We start from the raw sequence: 26,553 nt of genomic DNA, 5'->3' as shown, positions 1-26,553 counted from the left end.
ACTGAGTTATTTTTTTTAGCCTCGGTGACGCGATTAAACAGAGACCGACCGCTCACTCGGGTTTCAACCCCAGCCACTGTCATCCGCTTAGACAGTCACATGACCAGCCCTCCGCTGTCATCCGTGTTGTGCAGCACCAGTTAGCTTAAGCTCACCGGTATCTTTCTCAACTTGCCGTACATTTATCCAGCAATGGCAACATTAGTGGCAAACAGGGCGATGAACAACGGCTTGGCAGCAGCAGCAGCGAGGACGCACACTCAAGCTGTGACCAGAAATTACATCTCTCAACCAAGGCTAAGTACGCACAGTGACTATTTCAAGATGCTACTTAGCTGCTATCGCAGCTGTAGGCTAACAGATGTCATGCTACATTTGCAGATACATGTATACAGAAGAGAGTAAATGATAATCTCTCTCGATTTTTGCGACAATATTGACGTAAAGAGTAGATTGCAACAAGGTTTATGCGTCGAAACTAAAGACGATATATTGCTGCTGCATCATTATGTGTGTAGTTTGAAATGATGATTAAATGAATTAAAAATAACAGCTATTAGGCTGCTGGCAACGAAACACAGGCCTAAATAATACATTCCTGTTTAGGGTACATTTGCTTCGTGCCTGTATGTTTGTTTTTTTTGACCAAATTGGGAATCGTGTTATTCATATCAAGTAGCATATCGGCTAAGCTACCTTGCAAGCTATTGCTCAGGGTGGCTAACGTATTTTGGATAGATGTAATCGTCACGCAGCGGCACACAAGTAACTGTGTTGAAATTTGTTAATGTAGTGTTAATATTTTTAATTTGATATCGGGACTAATGTACGTGCTACAATCTTTGGCCTGTGAGTGTTAAGCTTCTGTCATTGTTGTAAGGCTCCGTGGAGTGTTGCGGTCAAGCCATCTTCAAGAAGATTTTTTAGAAATAATTTTAGGGTGTTACAATGCTGCTTGTAAGGTGCCTTTCCCATGTATAAATATATATATATTTTTATTTTTATTTTTTTACGGAAGCTTGGTGAAGACTGAATGATGACTATGATTTGTCATGTGACACGATCACGAGAGTCCAGAGCGCAAGGTCACGTGACTGACTGTTGAAATCATTTGCGGCAGCTGCTACAGTAATGCAAAGCTAATTAGAAACTTACGGTAGGCTACTCCTTAATGTGCACTATTTGGTGTGGATTGTTATAAACAAAATACATAGAAAATTGACAAATCTTGAGAGCCCCGGTGAACATAAGGGAGGTCGCTCATTGTTTGACAATAGGGCCTGTCTCAGTATCCTAAATGTATTTTATAAAGTCAGGTGATTTGATGAAATCCCGCCTAATTTCTGATTGATAACACACACCTATCACCATTTAAATGGCCGCTGAATATCATCAAATCAATTTCAGCTGTTCTAGGCCTTTTGTTGTTGTTGTTGTTGTTGTTGTATTTGTTGTATTTGTTTTAACAATATTCTAAATGTGATACGCAAACATTTACGAAATGCTTTGCTTTAATGCATGTAATTATGTATATTGCTAAAACACAACCTGTGTTACCCTGAACGTAGACATCCGCTGTTGCGCTGAAGGATAATCTATGGTCAAAATTAATAGTGCGATTAATCTGCGTTAATTTATGATCAATGCGATAATTTTTTGGTGATTAATCAATCAGTTAACACTTTAATTTTGACAGCACTAATACGTGTGTGTGTGTGTATATATATATTTATATATATATTTATATATATAATATGTATATATGTGTGTGTGTGTGTGTAGATTACTTGTAGATTACTTACTTTGAGTCTTCAAACCACTGATTGATATGGCTGTTATTGGGTTAGATTTTTATTTGTTTTTTTACCTCTTCCCTAACATCGATTTCTCTTGTTGAACAGAACACCAAAAACATGTTTTTGTGTATGTGTGCCTTTATGTAATTGTCAGAGAAGCAAGTATGGACTAAAAGCCTATTCGAGAACAAGAAGAAAATTACTTAATGGACCTTGGCCCATCATACTGCTCGGACAAGTGTATTTTGTGATGTAGCCCTTGTACTTATGCCTAACCACCCTACCTCTGAAATGCTGTATTTCTTCTTCTTCTTCTTCCTCTTTTCCTTTCTGGCAAGCCTTTTTTCTGCGAAGCATATTTCCAAACTGCTGCAGCCCATGATTTTTGTTGAATATTCCCATAAAAAAATTGATGTTTAAAAATCAATTTGGCCGCATTTCGAATCGATTCAAGAATTGCGGGCTGTAATATCGCGATATATTGCTGAATCCATTTTTTTCTAACACCTCTAGTATACACATTACATTTCCCTTTATTGGGACAAGGCCAATTTCTTTGTTTTTAGTATATTCTTGAGACATTTTTGTTTCAGATCAAAAGATGAATATGAGAAAATTCAGCTTTTAATTCAATGTATTCACATCAGATATGTTAAACAATTTAGACAGAGCAGATTTTGTTTGAAGCCACTTCACCAGGCTGTTGAATTTTTCATTCATATTTAAGCTATTGTTTGTTTCTAGGGTTTTCTCTCTTCAGTCTCCTCTTGTGAAGATAAAATGCATGCTCTATTGGGTTAAGGTCCGGGGAATGACTTGGTCAGTCGAAGGCGTTCCTTGTTTCCCCCCTGATGAAGTCCTTTATTGTGTTGGCAATGTTTTGGGTCAGTGTCTTGTTGCATGACATTTGCATGCAATTTTCCATAAAATCCAAGACAAAAAGTTTTTGTAGATTTCAGAATTCATTTTGCTTCTGCCATCATCATCAGCAGTAAAGACTAGTAAGCCTGTTCCAGAAGCAGCCATGCACGACAAAGCCACGACCTTACATCCAACATTCTTCACAGGTGACCTTGCGTGTTTTGGATCATAAGCAGAATAGCAGATCCTTTCTTTGTCCATTTTCTTTGTCTTTTCTTCTCATTTTTGGTAGATTTTTCTGTCAGACACAAATAAAACGTGGATCAACGTGTTACTATTATGCAGATTCTGAAAGCAAGCATTCAAATACTTGGGCATTGACGTGTGCGCATGTCAAACAGTTCATAAGATCAATGTAAAGATGTTTTTGTGACGTTTTTCTTGACTTGTCAGAGCTCTCGGAGATGCAAATGTTTAAAAGCCATTCTGAAATAGAACAACAAAATAAACAATTGACATTTTTCATCATACTACATCTTTTTATTTCTGGAGGCCTTTGTCTCTGTCGTGTCAAACGGGACAAAAGCTATTAGTCCATGAAATGGTGGCCTTTTGTTTTAGTGGTGCATTCTGACATGAAGTGCCATGAAAAGACATAGAGCAAGTCACAGTACGGCTTTTGTGAAGATTTAATTAGTGGTAATCATGTCGCTGTGATAATTTAAAGCCTCATCTGTCACTACCAAAGTCATTCTATAAAAGTTACCTAATTTCTATTCTAATTAGCCTAAAGCAACTTGCTTTTCAGTAACAGGAAAAAAAAGGCCTCTTTTGTAGGCATCTGTCTGTCTTATTTATGTCAGCAAGAAGAGGAAGAAATCCACATGAACCGTCTACTTCTTGTCTAAAGAAATCCCCTATTCCATTACTCAACTTCCCAATATATATTTTTTTAAGTCCCTTTTGACAATGGTGATTGTAAATGTTCTATTTTTCAACTGGGGGTTTGTAGTTGATTTTGTTAAAGCATCAAATTAAGAGTTTCCGGGATTATAATTGCAGTGTAACCTGAATTCATACCATTTAGAATTCAAGCAATATACTGTACAGTATTTGGATTATTTATTTATTTTACTCTGAAATCGAACAAAACGTCAGCGTGCTTGGAATTGCCATCCTGTATGTGGCATTAACTTTCCTAACCAGATCAATAAAGTATCTTATCTCTCTAATCAATCAACCCCATTTAATATATACGACTTCAGTGCATCATGTGTTTGGCTTTTTTTGCAAACGCTATGGACCCTTTGTATGGTCATGTCAAAGCACTTCTACTCTTTATTTGCAATTTAAAAAAAAAAAACATTTTGGGGAGGGTTTTGTAGCCTTTAATTGACAGGACATCTGAAGAGTTGATGGTAAACGGGAGAGAGAGAGGAAATGACCTGCAGGAAAGAACCGCACAGTCCGGGAATCAATTAATGGTGAAAGCTGAAGTATGATGTTTTCTACTTGAGCGTTTCAAATTTGATCTTGTTTACATAATTTGGAGTTTGATATAAATACATCTAGTCAGTTTATCATGCCCCGATGACAAACCTAATCCTAATTTGGGAACGTGTGTGGTGAAATATTGTTTTGGCCAGCTCTCCCAACTGAGCAATTCAACAATAGTGATTCAATCAATCCGATTTGAATCGAGTAGTCAAGATCTGATCAAGCTGCTGGTGATTGGATGTAACATTTCAACGTTGGTTGTAGCATGCAGGAAATATACGTACTGGGTATGCCCACTCGGAGACTTACAATGTTGTTAACTTCCGTTACTATTGCTCCTAAACATGTTAGCCGTATTTTGCTTGTCGCTGCTCGGCCCCTATTAATGTAAAACAATCAACCATGAAATTACGTACCGGTATTTGTCACGCTAGAAACAGACAATGCGCAATGAGTCCGAGGATGTGGACTGAATGCCGTGCGTGTTGGGGGGGGACAAGGTGTGGATGAGTGCAGGTTTTTTAGGTAATTAGCATTCCCACTTTGAGCGGGGCTGTGGGAATCCCTTGTAGTTGAGGCGAAGATGTGAATTTGAAGCTGCACATCACAGCAGCCACTGCTTTGTTGCACGCATTTATTGTTAGAACAGCGGTGCCCCATCTCCATCCCTGCTCCAACCTCCTCCACCCCCCCCCCCCCCACAATTCCCCTTTTTAGCAGGAAAATTGAATTGTGTTGGAATGCTATGCGCCTCTTTCTCTGGCACTTGAATGGCCTCTTCAGTATTTCACACCAAGGTGTCCTTCAGGGTGCGAGGTCAGGCTACCAAAACAGCCTCTAGTGGCAGATTAGGACCAATTAACATCTTTGTTCACAAAGGGCTTGGCAGTTGAACAGACTGCAGGGTGACCCACACTGCGGTTGCATGCCAAGCCAAGAGACCGCTTGCACTTGAGCTGAAGTAGAAAAGAGGGGTGGAGAAAGTTTTGCAAACCTAATGGGAATTGTTGCTACTTCACAAACTCATGAACGTATAGTCGATTGAGTAATGGGTGATTGTTATGTAGTGAAAGAAAACTACGCAGTGGCACATAATGACCTACAGTGAAGTATCTTGGTTATGTTTTTATTATGATGGGAAAAGTGCAACTAAATATTTACAAAAGTTATGCACTCTTGCACACGGGCTTAGTGCCACCAGCCATGCTTGCAAGGAATCAAAAGAAATCAATTTTAAAAACACTTGAACAACCTCGGACCCCCCCCCCCCCACCCCACCCCACCCCACAAGGATAAGAAGCCATTTAAGATTTTTGGCAGACTACAATAAATTAGCTGTTTTTAGTGGTTTGACCTAAACCCTTGTATTTCATTGAAGGAATAGTTTGATAATTTAAGAAAAAACATTCATAAAAAAAAAAAAAAGTACGATAAAACTAGATGCTTCACAAAAGGTAGTATGACAGGGAGCTCTTTGTCGCACAAACCAAAGTCACACTCCAGTGCAACACAGACTGTGGAATACTGTCACTGTCATGCACATCAGATCACACGCACATGTTGGTTAAACACTTAATCAGGGCTTCCCCCCCCAGAAAGCTTGCTCTAAGCCCAGTGGTCCAGACAAAAGGGGGTGCGCACCACAAATTAGATGACCCGAGTCCTACTTGTCAAAATGTTGTAGAAATGAATGTATTGGAGTAAGGCTCGTTCAGCGAGTGGGATGGTGCCACGCATAATTGCCGTTATTCGGTTTCTTTATGGGGTTACATACTCAATGTATTTTGGTTCTTTATAGTGCTGCATCATAAAGATTTCATGCAAATAAAAATGGCATTAATGAGCACATCCCAAAAGAAGTGATGCAAGACCAAGCCATTAACATTACGTCCACTGTATTTAATATATGAGCTTCTATGTTTTGCATTCTTTTCCTAAAAGTGATTTGAATTTCCTGCCGTCTGTAATTGTTCATGAAGTCTTCCTGCAAGCAGCAGATTGTGATACTTTCTCTCCTCTGGAGGGTTTTTGTACTGATTCACCCGTTGACTTCTCATCAGGGTTCGTTCGAGGTCGTCGACATTTGCCAAACGTTTGCCGAGACATTTTAAACATGCCGAATTTTCCCTTGCGACGAGTAAAACCATTAAACGTTTGCGACTTTTCATTCAAATTTAAAAACCCACTATTGATTTTGATGACGCAAAAAATGTTCCGTCACGTCAACGTACATTTAATCGTAGGTCTCGTAATCACTAATTGCATTACATGTCTACAGTCTCGCCTTACAAGAGGCTGACCGCCAGATTCCTACTACGGTTGCCTAAAAGACAACTTAGCGAACATAGTTAGTCCGGGTGGCGCATGTGTTGAGTGTCGAACCCAATGGATCGACCGCTGCTTACCTTTTACTCTCGCAAGCTTTTATTAGCTTTTTTTTTGCTAGCTTCTCCCGCTAGCCTTTCTTGTTAGCCACTCCAGCCTATAGCTCTGACTAACTCCTGCGCTAGCCGCTCTTGTTAGCCGCTCCGACTAAATCTGGCTCGCTCAGGTGTTTTGGCGTCGCTCGACTGGCGAGTCGCCGTTGATCGCCGAGATGCTCGTCCGCTCCCGCAAAATAAGAATCGGTGGTAGCCGCTTGCGCAGTGTGTTCTCTGAGCCGTTGTAGTGTGTGTGTGCTTCTGCTGCATTCTATGCTATAGCGACATCTAGTGGTCACTTATTACACACAGTGTCTTTAACTCTTTGACTGCCAGACGTTTTCAGAAAAGGGATGCCGTGGGTGCCAGCCGATTTTAAGCATTTTGACTGATCTTTCAAGGTCCATAGAAAATTATGTGTTTGGACTATGGAAACGCACATACTGCCAAAAAAAGATTGGACTCTCATCTTCCATCAGAAAAAAAAGTTTGTTTCTACCTTATTCCGTTTTTGAGTAATCAACAATAGAAAATGGTTAGTTTCACCTGTTTTGAAAAAAAAACGTCTTTTAACGTCTTTGGCACTCCTCCATAGGATTTTACTAAACGTTATTTAACGTTTTTGGCAGTCAAAGAGTTATGTATCTTTTTTTTTTTTTTGGAGCGTATCAGCTGTGACGGTGCCTTCAAAGGCAGAATAATTGTGTTAGTAGCGTTTTCTGTATGCAGAACAGTGACACGCAGAAAAGACCTGAAAAATGTTGACCTTACAGACAGTGCAGAAGCTTTTGTTTCTTCTGCTCCATGAAATGTAAAAAGTGAAAATAAAGCTGTGGCTGGGCACGTCAACCTTTTTTCCATTTATATTATTTTTCTGTTAGGTTTTCTTTGTACTGTTGGTTGTATAATTTACCAGTGATTTTCTGTAACCTTCTTTACTGATGACCCATTATTTAGCCATCTTTTATGAAGATGGTCGGAGCTTGCCTTGCGTCAATGTAATTGCCAATGCCCTTTGTGGTCAAGTGAATTTTATACGTTGTTATTGTTATGACATTTGCCTGCCTTTGACATTTGGACCGGGGGAGTATGCAGTGTTAGGAAAGCGGTTTGAATCTTGCACAATGTTAAAGGTCGACTTGTGATCATCCCCTGCAATTATTGCAAGGAAGCTCACTTGTTTCTATGTTGATTGGTAGCTTTTAACCACGAAAGAAAATTCGAATACAGTATAAATTATATAGCCTCTATTTGACTGCCACGTCGCCTCTTGAGATAAATCAGAAGATGAACTCTTATTTTGAAACGGTTTTGTCTTTCAGCTTATTCTACAGTGTCAGGAGTGAACGGACCCTTAGTCATTCTGGATAATGTCAAGGTGAGGCAACTAGTAATGTTCTTATGTTTGTTTGAATCAGACAAGATTACAATGTAATTAATTAATTATTTAACTTAAAAGATCTCTCTACTTTTTATAGCTCATACTGTATTATTGTGTTGAGAATCATAATCTATTAAACAGGGATGTGATTTTTCCGCTAATTCGCGGAATTCCGCTTTTTTTTTTTTTATCTCCCCCCCCAAAAAAAAATTCAGATTTTTTTTTTTTGTTTTTTTTTTTTTAGTAGTTCATTGTGTATGCACATGACTCCGACAGATAACATCTTCTGCTATAACAAAGACATTTGTGGTATGCTCTAATATGAGTTACTTTTCATTTGGTCATGATACAATTATTTGTTCATGAAATTTGAACTCTTCAACATTATTTATGTGTTAACTTAGTAATCACATTAGTTAGATATGATGATATTCTCAGTGATAGTTTTTACAAGCAAAGGCAGTCCAATGTTTTTGAATGTGACTGATTTTGAGTTGACTAAAACTGCCATTTTATATGGGATGCCTGGACCTAGCTGGGTGCCAGCGGCCCCCAGACCCCCGGCTAAATTTTCAGATAATTTCACTTTGGTCAAATCACATCCCTGATTAAAGGCCCTATCCCACTGAGCTGCGAATGTTACATTTCTTCAGGGTTTCGTATGTTGCATTTGTGTCACATTTGTCTTCGTAATTAGTCATCATTGTTGTCGCAAATCCATCGTTTCGCCGACATGTGCTCGCGGTACCGTCGTAATTTGTCCCATTCTTGGAGGAGCGCGGCTCTGCTTGGAGTAGCACACACGTGGAAATCATATTTGGAAAAACTCAAATCTAGCTTTGAAGATGTGTTGAACATATTTTCTAATTTTTATTTCATGTTTTACAAGTGCTCATGCAAGCCGATTTAAAATTGCTCCAAAATGCAACAGGCACTAAGCTAAAAAATATCAATGTCTCACAGAAAAAAAGGTTTAAGCCGATTGTCAAAATGATGACATACCATGTACGCTGTCAAAAAATATTAAAATAATAATTTTATAATTTGTTGTGTTGGTCAATTTGGCTCAAATTTCAGGTTAATTCGCACATTGTCTCAAATGACACGAAAAAAGTCACAAAATGACAGAGACATCATAGTTGGCGAATTCAACATTTGCAACGTTCGCAGCTCAGTGGGAATCACTAGACAACAATACTGATTCATTTACATTCTTTGTTAAGTGTAAAACTTCCACTTATTTCTAAAATGTCAAAAAAAAAAATCAGTAGTCAGCATATTTAACAGTCTGTGTAGTTATTCTGTGTGATTGGTTTAAAAGTTGTTGGAACAAATTCTATTTGTTCATATGGTAAGTGTGTTTTTTCCGTTTGAACTAGTTCCCCAGATACGCTGAAATTGTTCATCTGACCTTGCCTGATGGCACAAAAAGGAGCGGTCAAGTCCTGGAGGTGATTGGTAGCAAGGCAGTTGTTCAGGTGAGACACGCGTAGCAAGATTGGAATCGGTCATGCTAGATTTTTCTTCAACCCATTGATTTTATTTACATTTATTTATTGTTGGTTTGAGCTACTTTCATAGTTTGATTGCTGCATTTAATAATTTAACCTCATCTGCCTCGTCCACAGTTGATGGCCGTCTGTTTTGACATTAGTTTTTTTCCTCACGTTGATCAAAATCCAAATTGTGCGACATCAGCTGCGTTGAATTAGAATTTGAGTTAATTCGGCCAACTTTAAGCAATATCCTTTTTTTTTGAAAATGTATTAGTTGACCATGTATTCTCCTGGAAACTGCATGTGGTGGCATCATCAATGCTAATTCTTTACTTTGAAGAGCAAAATTTTCCCTCATTTTTCCCCAACGGTAAGTTACTTTTATAATTTAGTCAAAAGGCACTTATTTTAATCAGAAAGGCTTTTTCGCCAAGGACATTTCTCACAGTGCTTAGTTCACTGTACACATCGACACACTTTTTAGATATTCTCTAATCTACTTCAGGAGGCATTAAAAAAAAAGGACAAAGAGCAAGATATGTAAAAGAAATCAAGCAACAACAAAAAAAACTCATTATGAGCCTTCAGTTAATATGTACCTATTTGGAGACTTTGTATGCCAACCCAACCATATGTTGGACTTAAGTTCTCATAACTCAAGTTATCTTGATAAAGTTTTATGTTCTCTGTTCAGGTGTTTGAGGGAACTTCAGGCATTGACGCCAAGAAGACAGCCTGCGAGTTTACTGGCGATATCCTGCGCACACCAGTTTCCGAGGATATGCTTGGTACGAGAAACATGGTTATTTAAAATTACCGAATGAACAATACTGAGCTCTCCAGAAAAAAAAAATAAATAAATAAACATGGTTATAATTTAGCCACGAGTCAAGCCGTCATTTTAGTTAGTCTGTCATACAAATAGTTGTTAACTCTTTGACTGCCAAAAAACGTTAAATAACGTTTAGTAAAATCCTATGGAGGAGTGCCAAAGACGTTAAAAGACGTTTTTTTTTTTTTTTTTCAAAACAGAGATGAAACTAACCATTTTCTATTGTTGATTACTGAAAAACGGAATAAGGTAGAAACAAACTTTTTTTTCTGATGAAAGATGAGAGTCCAATCTTTCATTTGGTAGTATGTGTGTTTCCATAGTCCAAACACATAATTTTCTGTGAACCTTGAAAGATCAGTCAAAATGCTTAAATCGGCTGGCACCCACGGCATCCCTTTTCTGAAAACGTCTGGCAGTCAAAGAGTTAATAGCAATTTATATTATTCTTATAATTTGTGAATTTCACATCTGCTTGTGAAATTGTTGCAAAATAACTGTCAGACTTTAAGCTCTTTACTCTAATTATCCATTATTCTCTAGTCTCAATAAATGTGATGATCTCACCATCTTCACAAGGTAACATATTTGTATTGCAGTAAAAAAAAAAAAAGAAAGGAAAAAAAAAGCCCACTTTTGTTTTTCAAGTATCATTAATAATGTCCATGAAGTTTTTATGCTTGTTACTCGTAGGCTCAAAAAAGCCACTCTAGAGCCTAGCATGAAATTAAAAATATTCTTTAAATTGCAAAAAAAAAATGCATTCGCTGATCCAACAGTCTCAATTTTCCTGTTCTCTTTCAGGGCGGGTGTTCAACGGCTCGGGCAAACCTATCGACCGTGGACCTACTGTCCTGGCTGAGGACTATTTGGACATCATGGGTACATACTATTTATTTATTTATTAGGTAACAACTCTCTGTTGACCAATCAATGGACAGCACCACATCACAGCTGCACTCCACACAGTTACATTGCGTTGAACATATTTTTGGAAGCTTTACATTAGAAACACTTATAAAGTGCAGTGAGGGTGCCTCAGCATATGAAACGTATCGCCCATGTTTTTGGTATTGAAGAGGGTCTTCTGCCCAGATTTAGTCATAACTGTTTTAGTTTATTTATTTCCTCAGTAGAACTTTTATCTGTGGATGTGTCTTTGTGAGTGATGTCGCAATTTCTGCCAAGTGTCTGTAATCAATGATGTTTTTAAAGTCTTATCGTCATGACTGGGACCTCATCAATTTCCACAACAATGGGCCATTGTCTGAAGTGTCTGTAATCAATGATGTTTTTAAAGTCTTATCTCATTGGTGGGAGCGTTCTGGTACCGCCCTTCAAGATAGTATAAAAAGGTTGTAAGTATCTGTAATCGGGGCACTTGCGAGAGGCTGCCACCATTGCTGGAAGCTCGCTTGTGCCCGGAATATTCTGTAGAAATAAAACCTTCGAAGGAACTGTTCATCGATCTCCAGCCTGTATTCAGATAACCAACATTCTCACTACCCGAAAGAAAATGAACACGCGGAAGAAAAAGATTCTTTTCTTCAACAGTAACGTACCAAAAAATGGAGAAATGAACACTGGACACCACAATGCTGTTTAAAAAAACCAAAAAACTTTAAACAGTTTGGCCAAGGCTGATATAGATAGTTCACTGGGTGACATTCAACTTGTATATGGTCTTCATTTCAAAAACAACAAATCAGTTGTTCTCTTTAAGACTTTTGCACAGTACCTTACTGTATGTATCACGTGACCAACTTCAAGCAAAGGTGTGTGTTCCCTGTCCAGGTCAGCCCATTAATCCTCAGTGCCGCATCTACCCAGAGGAAATGATCCAGACTGGCATCTCTGCCATCGATGGCATGAACAGTATCGCCAGAGGACAGAAGATCCCCATTTTCTCCGCTGCTGGGTTGCCCCACAATGAAGTGAGACCACATGCACACATGTAGGCTGTTGGTACTCTTCCCTTTAAAGGGGAAGTGAAGACAAAAATATTGTTTTATAAGAATATGTTCTACGTGCCCACACTAGTCTAAACACAACATTCTGATTAATATAGTGCTTGTGGAATATGTATTAAGATGAAAAATCTGATCATGTGATGTTCGGAAGCCGAGCCCTTAGGCACTTTAATGTCATTTTCACTTGATTTCCAATAGGGATGGATATCAACCCCATTGCGTAATTATTATAAACCAGACTATTAATAATCTCCACCCTTACATGCTTAATGGTCTTGGAGAAATGACTCCACTTTATTTCCATTTTATTTAGGCTATGTAAACGTTATATAGCACTTTTTTTTTTTTCAAACTTTGAAAAAAATTAAGATATTCGTCTGAGAAGCATTTTCACAATCTGAGACTGTCGCAAGCGCATTTCTTTTTTTTTCTTTTTTTTTTTTTTTTTTTGCTTTCAGGAGAGCTCAGTATTGTTCATTCGATTTGACATCATCATTTCTCTCCTTTTTTTAAAAAACAAATAAATTAAAAAAAATTAATAAAAATGTTTTTTTTTTTAAATATATATATATATATATATATATATATATATATATATATATATATATTTTTTTGTATGTGGGTGAGCATGTGCATGTGCGTGCGTGTGTGTATTCATCAGTTCACCTAAAGCCCATTAAAAAAAAATCCCATAGTAATAATATAATATAATAATAAATTGCCAAATGCAGAAACATCAATGTAAGTTATCACGATGTAGTGGCTCTCGCTAACAGACAGAGTTAAGTAACCGGAATTAGGTTAAAAAATTCTATATACGTAGACCATGTTTCTATAAATTTTGATATTTGGTTTTTATTTGAGGCAGATATTTTTTCCATTAAAATGTGATTTATAAGGAGGTTAGACCATTGGTCGATATTCAGAGTTTGTTTATTTTTCCAGTTAACAAGAATTGTTTTTTTTAGCGATAGTAAGGGCATTTCTGAGCTACGGCAAACCTTACCAAATAGTAAACACACAGACGCACATATGAAATAGATAATATTTATATGTAAGTCCGTGAGTAAAACGGTAAGAGGTGGGAGGATATGGAGTAAATTCAACATGGCTACGAATGGCTTATGTCGTCGTCGCGGTTACCCGTGTGATGACGTGAGTGACATTGCTCACGAGGAATACGTATAAGTATTTGTTCTTAATCTTGTGAAATTTGAAGATATAGAAAACCGAAGTATCGGATGGAAAATGAAAAAGAACACAATAAGCATCAGTTTCCTCGATTATTACTGTAACGTAGGCACAAATGCAGCTGTCATCCCTAATCTCATTCACACGTTCTAATGACTTGATCAAAAGGGTCCTACAGTAGAATTGGTCAAACAAACATGGCTTGTGCGGCCCTCCTAATGATGACCCACTTGTCGTGCCATCTGGATGGTGTGAAAACCTGGCTGGTTATTTAATTAAGTACATGTCACATAGGTCATTCATGTGGGGGGTTTGCTCTATGGACCAGGTGCCCACTCCCAGGGTGCATGGAGGGGTCGGGCCGGATCAACACACATTAAGTGAAAAGCATGAAATTCCTCTTCACTCGTGCAACACTCCGACAAAGGAAGTGGCGGGCTGCTTACTCTTGACTTTCTACTCCAGTGGTCTCAAACACCAAACCTGACAATTGCACACACTGTTCCTATGCAAGTTTGGAATTTGATTTTTTTTATTAATTTACAGTCTGGAAATGTATGGGAAATATTCATGTTTCCTTGACTTGTTACAGCAGCTCCATTTTACATCATGATTTTATTTTTTTTTAAATGGAGCTGTTTTTTTTTTTTTTTAAATGTAACGTTTACTTCATTAGCTAATAATGTGCATCCTTCGAAAATCTCACGTCGTTACTTCCTGTCAAAAATGAGCGCACATCCACCTTGAGCCGTTCACGCAGCAACCCGACGGTCAGATTTTCTGATTTACGTAAACATGAAGTACTTTGAGAACAAAAATTGGTGAATTAAAAAAAAAAAAAAGTAATGGATGATGATCAAAATGTGCTTGTAATTGTGGCGCAAATCAAACGGCATCATGTAAATTCTGCATACAAAACGCACAATGCCGGTGGCTGTGTTTGCTCCCTGATTTTCCCGTCTTATCAAATGCATTTTGTATTATTAATCACGTGTCTATCGCAGTACACATTGATATAGAATTATTACCCAGTCCTACGTTTACGATTATTTGGCAATATAATGGCATTTTGAGAATCAGAATGATGCGCATATATTTACTCAAATGTCACCATTTTTTTTTTGTGGTTGTTTTCCTATAACCAAGAAGTCTGGAAGTTAGTGTCTGGAAAAGTGTGAAAGTTTAAAATGTTTCTCACATGCCTGGAAATATTATTTGTGAAATCCACAGGGATGTGATTTTTTCCGCTAATTCGCGGAATTCCGCTTTTTTTATCCCCCCCCCCCCCCCAAAAAAAAATCAGATTTTTTTTTTTTTTTTTTTTTTTTTTTTTTTTTTAGTAGTTCATTGTGTATGCACATGACTCCGACAGATAACATCTTCTGCTATAACAAAGACAATTGTGGTATGCTCTAATATGAGTTACTTATCATTTGGTCATGATACAATTATTTGGTCATGAAATTTGAACTCTTCAACATTATTTATGTGTTAACTTAGTAATCACATTAGTTAGATATGATGATATTCTCAGTGATAGTTTTTAAAAGCAAAGGCAGTCCAATGTTTTTGAATGTGACTGATTTTGAGTTGACTAAAACTGCCATTTTATATGGGATAGTTCAATATACATTGAAAATTTGTGCTGTTGTTTTGTCTATTTCTTTGTCATGTGAGTGCATTGAAAGTACTTAAAAACACGGAAAACCCATGAGCTCCGGGGGGCTTCGCCCCCCCTTGTCCCCCCCCACCAGGGCACTGCCCTGGACCTAGCTGGGTGCCAGCGGCCCCCAGACCCCCGGCTAAATTTTCAGATAATTTCACTTTGGTCAAATCACATCCCTGAATCCAGCACGTAAATGTATTCTTTGTATAATTTATTTTACATTATTACATCATTTTTTTGATAGTTTTGTAGAGAATAATTATTATATTTTGTGTAATGTGATTTAAAAAAAAAAAAAAAAAACGCAACTTAGTGTTGAACTGGCAGAAGAGAAAACTGGTTAAAATAATGCAATGCAACTAAACTGTAATATTCTCCCTGATAGAATGGATGTCCTACCCCAGATAATTGTGTTTTATTATTTGTGAGACTATAAACTTTTTGCTTCCTCTCTTCAGATCGCAGCCCAGATCTGTCGGCAAGCCGGCTTGGTGCAGAAGTCCAAAGACGTGATGGACTACAGCTCGGAAAACTTTGCCATTGTGTTTGCAGCCATGGGGGTGAGCGGGAAAACGAAAGCATCCCCAGCCAACATGTTTTCTATCATGCACATCTGTGGCGCTAATCCGCCTCTTAACATTGGCATGACAGCCAACCTCCTTTCTCCCACCCTGCTTTCAGTCTTTTATTCATTAGGTGATTTAACCTTTAAGTCGTTCTTGTTACTTCTGCACCTCTGAGCATATCCTCCCGCCACGTAGAGGTTACTAATTCAAGAGACCCTTAACACTGTCATCCTGGCAGTATCAAATTCTCTTCCCTTCAGCTGCCCCTCCCGCCTTCCTTTTGTGACAAGCTTGACCTTTACCAAACTCCCAATTTGCTTCACTTGCTGAATACTTTCAACCTCCACTTCACTAAGTCACATCCTGTTGGGATGATTACAACCAGGAGAGTTTGCAAATAACGTCACAAGTATTATTTTTTTTTGTTTAATGTGTTTTAAAAAAGAAATGAAAACAACAATGGCGGATGTGAAAAATAATAATAATTTGAAATTCTACCCGGAGCATGACGTCACATTCTTAACGTTTTTGCCCCGATGCCTCTTATTTAGAAGAGCTTTATAGACACAGTTGTTGTAAACACGTTCGGCTTGCTCTAAACATATCAGGGCTTTGCTTCGGCATATAGATGTTTAAAAATCTGTAATTTTAGCATTGAAACTCGCTTAATGCAGCTTTAATCACAATATAATGTGATTGTTTGTTTATATAGGTATTTTTGAATAAATCTAAACCATAACTGTCTGCAATAACCCCCCCCCCCCCCAAAAAAAATAATTCCTCTGTTTTAAATGTTAATCAGTTTGTTTCTCAAATAGGGATTAAGGATTTTTTTTTTGTCAGTTTAAAGGAGAGTTTACTGACAATGCAATGAGTTTCTTGTCAATACACATACAGTGCATATGAATGAACTTGATAGAACTGCAAATGTGGAATTGCCTTCAATGATAAATATCTCTCCGATAGAAGAAGATGCTACACGTATCTCTCAATATATCTTAAAGTTGAACGATTTGATTCAACGCTATTGCATATTCTAAATCAAAACGCGACCCTCGTGAGGAATAAGCGGTTCGGAAAATGGATGAATGGATTTTTCCAATTCAAGTATTTATTTATTTTTGTTACCCCCCCTAATGGAAATATATAATCACACCTCATCATACAAAAAATTCAATAAAGTCAAAAGTAAGGAAATAGTAGTAAAAACAAAAAAATGAAGTATTATGCTATTCAACTTATCTGACGAAAGGATTTGGTGGGTGGGGGATATTTAAGTTGTATTGTTATTTAAAAACTAAATAAAATTTGCAATTCTGCCACATATTTACTACAAAAATTAAAAGGACAAATCAATTTAACTCATTCACTGCCAAAAACGTTAAATAACGTTTAGTAAAATCCTATGGAGGAGTGCCAAAGACGTTAAAAGACGTTTTTTTTTTTTCAAAACCGAGGTTAAACTAACCATTTTCTATTGTTGATTACTGAAAAACGGAATAAGGTAGAAACAAACTTTTTTTCTGATGAAAGATGAGAGTCAAATCTTTCATTTGGTAGTATGTGTGTTTCCATAGTCCAAACACAACATTTTCTGTGGACCTTGAAAGATCAGTCAAAAATGCTTAAATCGGCTGGCACCCACGGCATCCCTTTTCTGAAAACGTCAAAGAGTTAACAAAAAAACAAAAACAATTAGCATACAAAGTAAAACAAAGTAGATACAGTATCTCCCATGTCACAATTTGGTAAAAAAAATAAAATAATTTTTTTAACAAATCTATGCTATTGTTCAGTCCACACATGTGGGTGTTTTTTATTTATTTATTTATTTTTCAAATTATTGACCAATCTAAAGTGTCGAAAAATGGCTTGGTCTCTTTGACAATGCAATATTAATGACAACATGTCATTTTTGGGATCTCCTGAAAAGTGACTATAACGGAGGTACAAAGATTCCACCCAACGCCAGCGATCTGTTTTGTGTGTGTGTCATTGAACAATGTTTATCCACCCCCCCCCCCCCCCCCCCCAGGTCAACATGGAAACTGCTCGTTTCTTCAAGTCTGATTTTGAAGAAAATGGCTCGATGGATAATGTTTGCCTTTTCTTGAACCTGGCCAATGATCCCACGTAAGATTTCAGTCAGACATAATTGGGTTTCATTTGCTAGCTTTTGTGTTATAGCTGCACAGTATCAGTGGTTTCAACAGTGAAACAACACAATAATGGCTCTTCAAGTTTCTTTTTTTCCCCCCCTTTCTTGTTGCCATTTAGGATTGAACGTATCATTACGCCTCGCCTGGCATTGACTACTGCAGAATATCTGGCCTACCAGTGTGAGAAACACGTCCTGGTCATCCTCACCGATATGAGTTCCTACGCTGAGGCTCTAAGAGAGGTAACACATCTCCCCGCCTGCTTGCTATTATCCAAAATTTATTTTCAGCATACTGCTGAATTTGTATTCTTAAATCATTCTTTAAAGGATCTTTGTGCAGTTAGTAATTTTTTTTTTTTTTTTTTTTTTTACTCGTGACTGCCACCCCTGGCTCAAAGAGTAACTGCAGCATCTGTCAGGCTCGTTCATGGTGCGTGTGCAAGTACGTGTACGAACTTAACTCATTCACTGCCAAAAACGTTAAATAACGTTTATTAAAATCCTATAGAGTGCCAAAGACGTTAAAAGACGTTTTTTTTTCAAAACAGAGGTGAAACTAACCATTTTCTATTGTTGATTACTGAAAAACTGAATAAGATAGAAACAAACTTTTTTTTCTGATGAAAGATGAGAGTCCAATCTTTCATTTGGTAGTATGTGTGTTTCCATAGTCCAAACACAACATTTTCTGTGGACCTTGAAAGATCAGTCAAAAAGGCTTAAATCGGCTGGCACCCACGGCATCCCTTTTCTGAAAACGTCTGGCAGTCAAAGAGTTAAAGCGACAGCCAAAGTTAACAAACAAAGAAGAAAAACTAACTCTTAAAAAAAGAAAAGAAAAAAATCTATTCTATTGATCATGTGTGGGTTTTAATTTTTACAAACGATTTACAAAACAAATGTGTTGAATATGGCTTACTCTCTTTAAGGGTGCCATGTTAATGGTTGAACGTGCATGCAATTTTGGGGGTCTTTTGGAGGTACAAAGTTTTGCCGCCACACCAGCGATATTTAGAAGCAAAGCTATGATTTGACTCTGCAGGCACTTTATAGTGAGTGATTTTGGTGCGGAAGGAATTGACAGTCCTTCCCATGGAGGGGAATTGACAGTCATTTTTCCCCCCCCTTTTGAGTGGACTGTTATAACCCACTACAGAGCTCTTCCTTGTCCATTGCTGAGCAGCTGCCATTCAATTGTGCCGTCAGACTTTTCCTTTTTACAAGCTTGAAGAAAATGCCGGCATTATTGACAGGGGTGAACATAAGTGGTGCATAGTCAGTCAAAAAAAAAAAAAAAACAGCCACAATTTGCCATTTTTTGGCTCCCAGACCGTACGGTTCCAATACGCAGAGAACAAGAAGTAATATGAAATTAAAATGATAACTAATTTACATGAGGTATCTTTGAGCGAGATTGCGGTATTAAGGCATATCTGAGGGAAAGAAGGTCTCGGATTAATTAGAATTGCTTAAAGACATTATTTCCTCCTGTAAAACTCCATCTAGGCTGACGTGCGCTCCTCTAAGTGCAGCTATAATTTGTTAAAATAAATAAAAGGTTATTTTAAATAAATATAAAATCACAACGTCAACGAACACATTTTGGTTGAATTCATAACTTACTTAATATGATGTATTTTTGAGGGGGGGGGGGGGCATGAAAGCCATGAGAGGCCAATTGTGAGTCAGTTCATATATGGTAACTGCATTGTTTTTAAACTTCTTTTTTTTTTTGTCACCAGACTGTTAACTCTTTGACTGCCAAAAACGTTAAATAACGTTTAGTAAAATCCTATGGAGGAGTGCCAAAGACGTTAAAAGACGTTTGTTTCAAAACAGAGGTGAAACTAACCATTTTCTATTGTTGATTACTCAAAAACGGAATAAGGTAGAAACAAACTTTTTTTTCTGATGAAAGGTGAGAGTCCAATCTTTAATTTGGTAGTATGTGTGTTTCCATAGTCCAAACACATAATTTTCTGTGTACCTTGAAAGATCAGTCAAAATGCTTAAATCGGCTGGCACCCACGGCATCCCTTTTCTGAAAACGTCTGGCAGTCAAAGAGTTAAAGAAACATCCCAACAAGATAACACACTCGATTTAATCATGGTGGCTTGTTAAATGAGTAAACATCAAAATATGAGGATAAGAAGTACACAAAATGGATGGATGGATACAAATACAGTAAATAGAAACTATTGTTTTGAATTCCGAAAGAAATTGATAAAAAAAAAAAAGTGTAATTTTTAAGTAGAAAATCATGTGCAGCCAAATGACTGGCTGAAGTTAAGCCAAATGATCTAAAAAAAAAAAAAAAAAGCAGAAAGTCTATTTACTACACTTACTATTGCAGAGTCAAGTGATGGCAATTTTTTAAAAGAGGCAAATAACAGGGTTGTGGGGAAGGGGTTCGGGTGGGTGCAAATGTTGCTATTCTGTTTGAAGACCTTGAAAAAAAAAAATGACCAAAAAAAAATGACTTCAACTCGTTTTGTCCCAAAGTCAAGTGAATTCCGAGCAAAGGCAAAAAATAAACCCAAGCCATTTATCCTTGGAGTCACAGGTTGATGTTGGGGACGAGGGCTAAATACTTGTGTCAATTGAAGACTCAACCTTTACATGCCTGAATAGAAATATGTTATGTTATTTCCCTCAAGGCTTCTTTGTATGTTCAGAACTACACATCAAGCAATTCAACTCTTAACTGAAGCGCAAGCCCGCGCGGGGTCAAGGTTGAGGTAATCACAAATGCGCCATTAAAAACCCGGAATTGTGCTGCCGGCGTATTGAAAAGCAAACTGCACAACATAAAAGGATTACGACGGGGGGGGATACAAAAGGGTGAGTAGCAAGGATCTGACTTGCAAGAACAAGCAAAGGAAAAGAAAAGAGGGTTAACGGGGGAAGCAGAATATAGCGGCGCTTTTCCTTGTAGACTTCAGCTGTTAAGGTAAGAGAAAAATAAAAAGTGATACTTAGTGTGACCTTTTTCCTACTTTATGAATTCATAGTTGTACTAATCACACGATATATATCGGTACGGTACGGCACGGTATATCACACGATAGTTTTTTTTTTATTATTATTTTTGTTTGCCGTCAACCATCGACTGTCCTCATCTCATCAAGTTAAGATGAGCACTTTAAAAAAAAAAAAAAATTGGAAATATGGCACACTGGATTTCACTTTCCTTTGTTTTCTTTGGTCCTTCCTCGGGTCTCCTGACGGCCTCACGACTCTGGCTGGAAGTGTTCGGTTTAGGGGAACGGTATGGGATTTTTTTTTTTGATAGGTTTTAGGTGAACTAATGGATACACACACACTCGCACATACACATTTTCACCCACATACCAAAATAAAAAAAAAATAATAAAAAAATAAAAAGGAATGATATCGAAATTGTTATTTCCTTTCTTTGGTCCTTCCTCGGGTCTCCTGACGGCCTCATGACTCTGGCTGGAAGTGTTCGGTTGGGTATGGGATATTTTAATAGGTTTTAGGTGAACTAATGAATACACACACACACACACACACTCGCACGCACGCACATACACTTACTCACCCACATACAAAAAAAAAAAAGCAATGATGATGACATGTCAAATCGGTAAAATTAACGAATGAACAATACTGAGCTCTCCAGAGAAAGAAAAATAAAGGAAATATGGCACACTTGAAATATATATTTAATTTCCCTAAATGGATTTTTTCATTACTCACAGGTATTATCTGCCTCACACCAGCACAACAGTGTGTAACGTGTCTATTAATTTAACAAAAAAAGGGGAAGGTAACACATTAACGGTGTTTTAAGCTATGTTATCTGTCAACAAGAATCAAACAACTTGGAGTATTGCGTATTTTTTTCCCCCCCATAACAATCCTGTAGTCGCAAGGGACTGATGATTCTCTGTTGACAAATCGAGTGTCTGAAATGAGTTTTCCTCCGCATGATGTCCGAGCTCTCCCTTAGAGAGAGGGTAAGAAGGCTCGGTCACCCGGGAGAGGGACCCCGCGTTGACCGGAGCCAGCCGAGGTGGCTCGGGCACCTTGTTTCGGGATGCCTCCCGGGAAGTTTTTTCCGGGCATGTCCCACCGGCAGGAGGTCCCCGGGGTGACGACCCAGGACACGCTGGAGATACGATGTCTCTCGGCTGGCCTGGGGACGTCTTGGGATCCCGTTAGAGGAGCTGGACGAAGTGGCTGGGGAGAGGGGGGGACCTGGCCCCTGATAAGCAGTAGAAAATGGATGGATGAATGTAATAATAGGTTGTATTTTGAATGTTTTTCTAGTCATTTTCATGCTCATATCCTTTACTAATTTCAGCTATATGCTAATTACGGTAGCATCTGCTAATATAAATTTCTTTGTGCGCGCAATTGCTTGTATGGCGCAGAGATAGGTGTAGCACTTTGTAACATTTGTTGGACTGATGTCTTTGTATCAGACGTCTTTCGATCCAAAATAGAATCATCCAAAGATCTAAACCCAACTAAAAGAGACGCACTTTTCTAAATTGAATGCAACCTGCGTGATATTCCTGAACTTGCTTTCTGGCACGAGGAGTAATTTCCTTTATGTTGTTTCAATTTGCTTTTCTGTCCTTGTGACTTAAAATCCATTTGTCCGAGATGGGGGAATCTCTTTGGGAGTGTTGCCAAATGTTTTTGTGTGTCCCCCTCTCACACTCTCTTCAGGTGTCCGCTGCCAGAGAAGAGGTGCCCGGACGTCGGGGCTTCCCCGGTTACATGTACACCGACTTGGCCACCATCTACGAACGCGCCGGAAGAGTCGAGGGCAGGAATGGCTCCATCACGCAGATCCCCATCCTCACAATGCCTAACGACGGTAAGGGTTGCGGTCCCACAAAAGCTTTGACAATATTCTTTATCGTTAAGCACTCTGGGACACTCCTTACTGTTCATTACATCTACTGGACTGAAGTTGTAAGACAATAATATGGAGGTGCCTCCTCTGCCTCACCCCTCTTTCACCCTGGAGAACCCAAGAACCCTTTTCTTCTTTGGAAAATTATGAATTATACATTAAATGACTGCTATAAGTTCACGGAACACCAAAATATATGTTTTTTCAATTTTAACCCTTTTTTTTTTTAACTAGCTCAGAGTTGCTAATTTATCAATATATATATATATATATATATATATATATATATATATATATATATATATATATATATATATAAAACATACTCCTAGGCATTCTGCAACATGATATGAAATAGATTAACAAAAAAAAAAAACAATTTTACCATCTGATGGTTTGCTGAGAAGATGGTTTTGTTTGGATTGATTTCCAGCTCAACAAAACAGCATGTTGCCAGCAGCCATCTTGTCACCACCACTCTGGCTCATGTAAGTGCAATATTCATCCACTAGATGGCCCCATGCAGGGGTCAGAAGTGGCACTCTGGACTTTTGAAGTAAAATTTGTAAAAAAAAAAAAAGGTCTTTGTTATTTGAGTAGCAGAATTTATAGGGGCCAAATTTGACCCCGTGGGTTCTCCAGGGTTAAAGTTATTACATTTTCCACTCTTCTGGGATACATTTTTATAAGTTCTGTCTGTGGACATTTTTTCCCCATTGTTTTTTTTTTTTTTTTTTTTTTTTTTACAAGAGCTTTGCTGGTCGCAGTAATTTTATCTATAAAGCATATGTCATCCGGTTTACTCAATTTGGGAATTAAACACTGATCTGTCATTGCAGGAAGAATTGTAAGCAATAGAAACAGGCTTAGAAAAAAATTCCCGATGCCTGAAGTTACCATAGCAACTGCAGTGTGTAGTGCACATTCGTACGTGGTTGAAGAGTATTTCCCCATTACAGCATTACAGGCGGCTGAGTGTGTTAACCTTTACGGAACACTTCTGGTTTCCTAGCAGTTCTCAGGCGCTTGATTTTGAGTGAAGGTGGCAGAAATGGCCACTAGAAAGATGAGTTATGCGTTTTTAGCTTCTATTGGTTTGGTTGAAATGTTTGCCCTGAAATCATTTTATAACCATTTTTTTTTTTACGTCTTAATTGCGTTATGAACTGAAATTGTAAAAATGGCTATTTCGTCCATCGTTCAAACAAAAACGTGTTTTTTTAAAAAAAAAAATATTTAAATTTTTTTTTTTTTTAACGTTGCAATTTTTCCCCCCCTCTGAAAGACATCACCCATCCAATTCCTGATCTGACGGGATACATTACCGAGGGTCAGGTGTACGTGGACAGGCAGCTGCACAACCGTCAGGTAAGGAGGACGGAGGCCCGAAAAAGTTAATCTGATGTCAGTCTTTTTTAAAACTATCATTAAAATAGTTTTTTTAATTCATATTTTAAATATGCTTATCTTGCAGATTTATCCCCCCATCAATGTTTTGCCCTCTTTGTCCCGACTGATGAAGTCAGCCATTGGAGAGGGGATGACCAGGAAGGACCACGCTGATGTTTCAAACCAGCTGGTAATAAATACATGTAGTCTTTTTCTTCAGGGAAGTGCAGCAACTTAAGGAAAATAAGAAAAAAAAAAATTTTTTTGTGCATTTTGCTTCTAATTTCAGCCGTCATTGACTTTCGCAACTATAGTGTCAAAATGCCTCGAATGATAACATAAGAAGGAACTGACGGGCATACTGATGATTTTTTTTTTTTTTTTCACAACAATATTCAGAGCTCCGCCCACCACCTCTCAGTTGTTAAATTTGCTTTTTAATCTACTGTCCCGTTTTTAGTATGCCTGCTACGCTATTGGCAAGGATGTCCAGGCCATGAAGGCTGTTGTGGGAGAAGAAGCGCTCACTTCTGACGATCTGCTCTACCTTGAGTTTCTGCAGAAATTTGAAAAGAACTTTATTGCCCAAGGTAAGCGGATTGTAAACGGGTCTGCAAAAACATCATGTTTGTGACTTTAATCTTCTGCTTATAATCTGTAAGTGTATTTCGCCTAATTGCATTGTGTATATTCTGTTGTTAAAGCAGGACCCCCACTAAAAGCCCCCCACAAATGTACAGTGTCTCAATAAGTGCAGTTATCCCGTCCAGTATGTTTTAGTCTCACATGAATATCATCATAACAGTCATTTATCTTTTTTGAATAAGTGTGCAAAAAAAAAAAAAGCCAACACATGCACAAAGTTAGCTTCAAAAGTAAAAACTGATGTTTTTTTTTTTGCAACTTAAGCACCATATTTTTCATCAATTTTTTACTCCACCTCCAAATATGCTAGTGTTTTTCCAACTGATAAATATGGCTAAAAATAATGAATACATTCCTAAACAGCATCGCATCAGCTTGCCTGTACGTTTTCCCCTCCTGTTTAAATCTTTTTAGAGTACTTTAGGCCAGATGAATAAAAGTTGTATAGTTTGAATGTGTTTTTTTTTTTTTTTTTTTTTACCTGGATGATGATGATGATATGTCAAATCGGTAAAATTACCGAATGAACAATACTGAGCTCTCCAGGTAAAAAAAAATAAATAAATAAATGATGTGTGTTTTTAATCGTAAGCGTTTTCTCCTTTTCTGTCCCGCTCAGGCCCGTACGACAACAGGACGGTGTACGAAACCCTGGACATCGGCTGGCAGCTGCTCCGAATCTTCCCCAAGGAGATGCTGAAGAGGATCCCTCAGAGCACATTGGCCGAGTTTTACCCCAGGGAGTCTGCTGCCCGCCACTGAGGCGTTAATACGAATTTTGTGCTTCTTGGTCATCTCATGGTCGTATCGTCACCTGCAACCCCCCCCCCCCCCCACCACCACCACCACCACCACCTCTTTCATGACGCCAGCACCCTCTGCCCTCTATTCTTGTGGCATGGAGATGAATGTTGTGGAGCACCCCTGATCCCAAAGCTTACTTCCTTTCCCCAAAGTCACCTCCCACGATATCCATGTACCTAATATACCCCCCCCCCCCCCTCCCGCACCACAAGATCACAGTAGTACTTTTTTTTTTTTTGTCTGTGTACTGTAGTGTATCGCTGTCCAAAGTATGTGATGTACGTATGTGGTTGTATTGCTCTTTATTGCAAAAGAAATGTGATCATATCTGTAAACTTGTAGTCAAGCCCATATTACGCGCGTTACTGCTGGATTCTCTTTCATTATATAAATATATATTTTAATGACGTACCGTCGACCGTCTGAAAGCATTTCTCAGTGAAGAATGTTCTACGCGTGTTACAAGCTGAATTGTTATCCTTGCGTTCGGCGTTGATTCATCAATCAATTGAATATTAAAGCCCTCAGCGTGAACCTTATTCATCTTTTGGGCTCCCTTACGAGCTATATCATGGATGTTTACATTATTAGTGCTTTGTTGTTTGGTTTGTTATAAAAAGTATATTGAACATTCCTTTTAAGTCAGCAGAAACTAATTCTTTGTTGTGCAATCATAATTGTTTCTCGAGTTTGTGAAGTGAAATAAATTAAATTATGAATACAATTTATCACCATACTTATATTGATTTATGGAACGACCAGCACATTCTTGTCAGCCATCTTTTATTGATTAATGAGACAGCATTTTATCACCTCATTTATTTCGTGTTGAAGACAAATTTCTGTCTGTCATTTTATTTATTTTTTTTATTCCTCAGTGAATATTTTTGCATGTATCCCGTATACTATAAAAGCACTTTAAAGGACAGTGTGCGGGGTTTAGTGCCATCTAGTGGTGAACTAAGATAATGCAACGGCCTAAGTTCGAA

At 38.0% G+C, this 26,553-nt stretch overlaps 1 protein-coding gene across 1 annotated transcript; it reads left to right on the top strand.

Annotated features, from left to right (window-relative positions):
* Positions 1-48: 48 nt before the first annotated feature.
* Positions 49-26,288, top strand: atp6v1ba (ATPase, H+ transporting, lysosomal, V1 subunit B, member a). Its single transcript, XM_077581349.1, has 14 exons — positions 49-301; positions 7,897-7,952; positions 9,335-9,433; positions 10,146-10,239; positions 11,088-11,165; positions 12,078-12,217; positions 15,569-15,670; positions 17,712-17,809; positions 17,954-18,077; positions 22,537-22,687; positions 24,012-24,094; positions 24,201-24,305; positions 24,576-24,705; positions 25,380-26,288. The coding sequence occupies exons 1-14, from the start codon at positions 193-195 to the stop codon at positions 25,520-25,522; spliced, it is 1,512 nt and encodes a 503-aa protein (XP_077437475.1). The 5' UTR covers positions 49-192; the 3' UTR covers positions 25,523-26,288.
* The last annotated feature ends 265 nt before the right edge of the window (positions 26,289-26,553 follow it).

This window comes from Vanacampus margaritifer, chromosome 12, assembly GCF_051991255.1.
Source record: "Vanacampus margaritifer isolate UIUO_Vmar chromosome 12, RoL_Vmar_1.0, whole genome shotgun sequence".
NCBI classification, from domain to species: domain Eukaryota; kingdom Metazoa; phylum Chordata; class Actinopteri; order Syngnathiformes; family Syngnathidae; genus Vanacampus; species Vanacampus margaritifer.
This window is presented reverse-complemented; position numbering and strand designations above follow the sequence as displayed.

What these genes read in the sequence shown, in the direction of transcription:
- atp6v1ba (XM_077581349.1), top strand. Translation starts at nt 193, where the DNA reads ATGGCAACATTAGTGGCAAACAGGGCGATGAACAACGGCTTGGCAGCA. An exon ending in TCATTCTGGATAATGTCAAG is followed by an intron (nt 7,953 to 9,334) that starts GTGAGGCAACTA and finishes CGTTTGAACTAG; the next exon opens with TTCCCCAGATACGCTGAAAT. An exon ending in AACCTGGCCAATGATCCCAC is followed by an intron (nt 17,810 to 17,953) that starts GTAAGATTTCAG and finishes GTTGCCATTTAG; the next exon opens with GATTGAACGTATCATTACGC.